The following is a 5,707-nucleotide window of genomic DNA, read 5'->3' as shown; positions in this document are numbered from 1 at the left end:
ATATATATATATATATATATATATATATATATATAGTCTCGAGCGAAAGTAGATACACAGTTACATAAAAAGAAAGCACATACAATACTCATTTGCTGAACTATTAATATAGTTACGATAAATGTATTATTATGATTAATGAGACCATCTAAAATGAGGCTGTGCTAAGAATTTTAATGAATTTAGTATTATATCATTAATATTAAGAAAAAACTTTACACCTACTTTTGCACCCCACCGTATATATATATATATATATATGATATATATATATGATATAGAGCAAACTGAAAAATGAATTGCATTGTCTGTCTGATTTAAACTAATAAGGTGCATTGGCTTTTAATTGGCTGCAACACAAGCATAATTAAGAAAATATTGAAACGTTAAACAAATATAAATATTTCGAAATGGATCGGCGATGAATCATTTTTCCAGTCTACGATACATAACACTTTGGGAGAGTAATCTCGACATTATTGTTCTCTCGTGGAAATAGGTAAGTGCATTGCAAGCAGAACGTGTTTAAAGTGCTTTGAAATTAAGATCTCTCTCAAAACTGATGGAATTCGCCTCGTATATGTGTGCGGTTGTGCAGTATCATGTTTGCAAACGACCTATTTTCTTTACAACACGTCGATAAAAGTATTGCAACAAAGTTAGCACATTTACATATGCTGACACAACTACTTACATGTAAAATATACATATATTTGTACATAAATTCATATATTCATACATGTATATGTTTATGTATAGGAGCGTGTTGTGTATTTGTTTGCATGGGGGCGTTTCGTGCATGATTGTGTGCATGAATGTATGTACGTATAAATACGGAATGGAAAATGTGATCACTTAAAATCCAATGCAATTCATATCAAATAATAAAATCTACTTGAATTAATGAAGGACTATACAACAAACCATTCTGTTTAAACCAATATTCAAACAAAATACATATTTCTTACATACAATACTTCGTTGTCAAAGAAAGAAAAAAAAGCACCCCGACGTGTAGCAGAAGAATTATTTAAATGTGTATTTATTTAAATATTTTATTATATCAATTTATAAAGGAGTACTGCAGAAAATAATAGATCCATTCTGACCTGTAACAAGAAATAGAAGACGTGTTATTCAAACGACTGCATTTTCAGAGACATTCATGTAAACTGTTTTGCTTATTTTACAACAAATATTTCTGCATTAATGGTTGAATATATATCAACATGTGTATAACAGTGATGTCTCATTAGACATTTTTCATTTTATCTTAATAATTATATGAGACTCTATATAATATTTGTTACAAGTAATAGTGACTTCACTGTCCTACCATATTCAAATTACAAGAGTATTATTTACTATTGTAATAATTCGTTTTACTATAATCACATTGCCTGAAATTTGGGGCAGGTGGCCTAGTCCATTACAGCAACCCAGTGTTTTACTGGTACTTAATTTGTCGACGCCGAAAGGATAAAAAGCAAACTCGACCTCGGCGGAATTTGAACTGAAGACGTAGCGGTAGGCGAAATACCGCTACGAATTTCGTCCCACGCGCTAACAATACTAACAGTTCACAGCCTTATTTAGTATTATAATAATGGAACTGTATTGCTATTGTGCAAGTGATATATTATTCATAGAATATAAAATAAATGCAAAAGAGATATTGCAATGAAAATAGCCCTACATTGAATGATGGGCAAATATCATGGAGGTATCCCATGTATTGTACTATATCCTATTGATTTTGAAAAAATAATAGTGTTACTTTTAAAAGAATGATAATTACGTAATATAAAAATTACTGTAAGTCAACTGATAGTGTGGCACTCTACTGCAACGCAATAGTTATTGCCAATGTAGCAATTTAAATATTTTGTAGGTAAGCGTGTATTGTGATAGTAAATAATTAGACGTAACGGCATTACGGACCATGTTTCGGGTGGTTGAGGCTTCAAGTTTTTTTAACTCATGGGAATTCTGAAAGTAAGACGTTAATTCCTGAGATAGAAGTATTCCAAAAGATACTCTACATAATATTTCTCCCTCTCTTTATCTCCCACTTTCTCTCAGCCGTTCTTCATATATATATATATATATATATATATATATATATATATATATATATATATATATATATTATTCAAAAGAGTTCCAACTCTGTTTTTTTATGTTTTATTTATATTCTTATGATATTAATGTAGGATATAGAATATATAGTAAAATGAAATGAAGTATTGATTGTCTTATTGAATAGATGAAATATTGAATATTAAATATCAAAAGACTAGTACACTTTCTTGCATTTTAGCAGTCTTCAAGGTCCCATGTTGTGACAGGAATGTTTCAACAGTTTAATATGTTTTGGCATGCTGCATCAATGACTACAATTTTGATCTTTAAAAGGTACGTAAAAATAGGCTGAAAAGAGTTTTCCATCTTCTGTTATAAACAATGACTATTTTCTCTTTGATATGTTACAAAATTAGATTGTATATTCTCTTGAATATACGTCACATACGTATATTTTCGTGTATAATGAAGAAATAAAAGTGACTTTTAAATGCGCAATTTATAAAATGATTTCAATAAGCGCGTCAATGTAAGATATAGTGTACGATAGTATACATGACGAACAGGTAACATAAATATAATTAAACAATACAGTAGATTGCTAATAATCACAATAAAATGTTTTCTTACAATACATTTATGATAAAAGTAGTTCTTGTATACTCCAGGACAGTAATCTTTCATATTCATCAAACATTCAGCCTTATTTTGAAATTTACTGCAAGGCAATCAGAAATCAAACTTTACTGAAAATATTAATCACATACATGGTTTATTCATCTCAAGACGTATTAGTATACAATGTTGGAAATCACCTATTTTTAGTTGTTTGATCAAGCTGTGTCATGTAAGTTTAGATACTTTCATTTGTGTAGTGCAGAAGGAACATTTCAATTCAAATACAGTGATATTTTATCCGAGATGCGAACGGAATTTAACAAAAGCTATTTGCTTTCGATTTCTCTCTCTCCCCACCCTCTCTCTCTACCTCTCTCTACCTCTCTCTCTACCTCTCTCTCTACCTCTCTCTCTACCTCTCTCTCTCTCTACCTCTCTCTCTCTCTCTCTCTCTCTCTCTCTCTCTCTCTCTTTCTCTCTCTCTCTCTTTCTGCCGTCCTGGGAAAGCAGTCGATTGCATTGACACCACTGCTCACATGGTACTTATTTTATTGACCCCGAAATGATGTGAGGCAAACTCGACCATGATAAAATTTGAAATCAGTACGAGTAAATGGGTGATATAAATATGACGATAGAAAAAGGCAGACATGCGCCGAGAGTCTAATACATAGACAGAAGAAGAAAAGAAAGCCAAGAACATTGCAAAGTAATCTATGCTTAATTATTGAGTGTAGAAGGTATAGTAGATGTGCCAAGATACATACCTGCAAAACTCACTATCGTGATTCAAATCTATAAACAAATGTTTGGGAAAAGTGCATAACAATTCTGCCTGATCTGGGCAATATCGAACCATCGCACCTGAAACTTAAAAACGAAAATAAATTTAATTTTCAAAGGATATGCATGATATTGAATAACATATATTTTAAATAACACCCTTTACTGAGATATTCATTTCTGGCCAAAACTCATATATTGGCAGATATATTTACTGTCATTGATTCTTTGCTGCCTTATGTGTGTTGAAATTCCAATTGGAATCGAATATTATACGTACATTCTTAATCATATTTTCGGAAGAATATTTTCTAAAATGTAACCCTTAAATGTTATAATATCTGGACAGTCAGCATTTCCTTAAACTATATGTTCTGCGGAGTTGGATTTTGCTTTTCATCCATTCATGTTCAATAAAATATTTACCAGTAGTTCATTGGGATCAATGGAATCGATTAATACCTCGCACTAAACTGTTGGCCTTAGCCCCAAATATTGAATCGGTATTTGGAATTGTTAACGCTGCTACCTTGCTTAATTTTTAGCACGCCCGGCAAAATATATTAGCGGAATCGCATCCGTCTTTATGTTCTGCGTGCTGAAGCAGATAGCAGATGTTGCATTTTATCACTGCACTTCATCTTCTGAAATTGCTGGCCTTTGTGCAAAAAATATTAAACAAATATGTGGAATTGTTATTCTAAGAATCTCGATTAAATTAGCATCTAAAATATGGAGTAAGGTGTCTTATCTAATATAGCGAGTACAAAATTAGAATGTATCTTTATATTTCTTTAGCATTTGTGCCCCTTTTCAGACTGTTCGTGTGAAATGTTATTCATGCAGATTGGTTATAATAAAAATAACGTTTCATGCTTTGATAGATATCAATATATACAATAAATTATTCATTAATTATCATTTTAGCTTCCATTCGAATAATTGCAATCATAATCTATTAAATATACAAAACTGACTACACTCAGGAAACATACTGCATTTCCATTATATACATTATATACGTGGGGATAGGCGGCGAGCTGGCCGGGTGAAATGCTCAGCGGTATTTCGTCTGCCGTTACGGTCTGAGTTCAAATTCCGCCGAGGTCGACTTTGCCTTTCAACTTTTCGGGGTCGATTAAATAAGTACCAGTTACGCACTGAGGTCGATGTAATCGACTTAATACGTTTATCGGTCCTTGTTTGTCCCTTCTATGTGTAGCCCCTTGTGAGCAGTAAAGAAATAAGAAACGTTAGCACACCGGGCGAAATGCTTAGTGATATTTCGTATGTCTTTAGGTTATGAGTTCATATTTCACCAACATCGACTTTTCCTTTCATTCTTTCGTGGTCGGTAAATTAAATGCCATTTGCGTACTGAGTTCGATATAATCGACTGGCTCCATCCCCCAAAATTTCGGACCTTGTGCCAAGAGTAGTAAAGAATATTTACGTGGGGAGCTCAACGCAATCATTCTTAAGCATATCAATATAAAGTTAAGGATTTGACAAAATATATAGAGCTAGCATTATGAACATCATTATCACTTTCACGTTTCCATGTTTGAATACATCGGATGGCGTTCTCTTTGACACATTTTTCTGCTGCAGGAATCCATTTCCGACTACGATTTGCGAATGGTTCTAAGAAATGTGATAGTTCACCATTGTCAGACATATATTCGTACGATATTGAAGTAAATGACAGTGTGTGATAGCGATGCTTATTTTGAAGTATATATATATATATATATATTGTATAAATATAAATACAGAATAGTGATACTAGTCACCAATATTTACTGCAAATAGCAGTTGATACAATTACAAAGCTTCACTGCGTATATACTGGCAAAGATGTGTGAGTGCACCAAACATGAAAAAATTGTCTTCCCTCTAGGAAGAACATTAGATAGACACCCAGAATCGGATAATGCAGTACCTTGGTTTCAGACTCTTCAAATACGTTTGTCAACGTACATTTTATAAGTCTTCATCAGCTGCATTTACCTAGACAATATTTCAAATGTTGCCTCATCAATACCAGTACAATCGCCTAAATGCTTATGGGGCTTTATTTTACTGGAAAGTAATACATTTGTATTGCAATATTTTTTAATTGTAAACTTTTTCACTGTTCTCGTTCTCTTAACGGCTAAGCATTAGACTTAGGTTATTTTCGCCCTTGCTGCCTTAACATTATTATATACATATGTATATTATT

General features: G+C 32.4%; 1 protein-coding gene across 4 annotated transcripts in view; it reads right to left on the bottom strand.

Annotated features, from left to right (window-relative positions):
• Nucleotides 1-1,024: 1,024 nt before the first annotated feature.
• The window catches only part of LOC128249866 (uncharacterized), an 11,761-nt gene continuing 7,078 nt past the window's right edge, over nucleotides 1,025-5,707 (bottom strand). Inside the window, exons 8-11 of one of the 4 annotated variants that reach the window (XR_008265994.1) lie at nucleotides 3,468-3,570; nucleotides 2,718-2,800; nucleotides 1,942-1,989; nucleotides 1,025-1,109 (exon numbers count right to left, since the gene is read on the bottom strand). Coding sequence is in view for 2 of the 4 variants with exons in the window: in XM_052974408.1 (XP_052830368.1) it covers nucleotides 1,059-1,109; nucleotides 1,942-1,989; nucleotides 2,713-2,800; nucleotides 3,468-3,570 (290 nt within the window). In the remaining 2 variants the exon portion in view is untranslated. Of the gene's footprint in view, nucleotides 1,110-1,941; nucleotides 1,990-2,712; nucleotides 2,801-3,467; nucleotides 3,571-5,707 lie in introns of all 4 variants that reach the window. The other 3 variants (XM_052974408.1, XR_008265995.1, XM_052974410.1) reach the window with 3 other exon arrangements.

This window comes from Octopus bimaculoides, chromosome 18 (assembly GCF_001194135.2).
Source record: "Octopus bimaculoides isolate UCB-OBI-ISO-001 chromosome 18, ASM119413v2, whole genome shotgun sequence".
Taxonomy (NCBI): domain Eukaryota; kingdom Metazoa; phylum Mollusca; class Cephalopoda; order Octopoda; family Octopodidae; genus Octopus; species Octopus bimaculoides.
The sequence above is the reverse complement of the archived record's forward strand: the minus strand, read 5'-3'. Positions and strand labels throughout refer to the sequence as shown.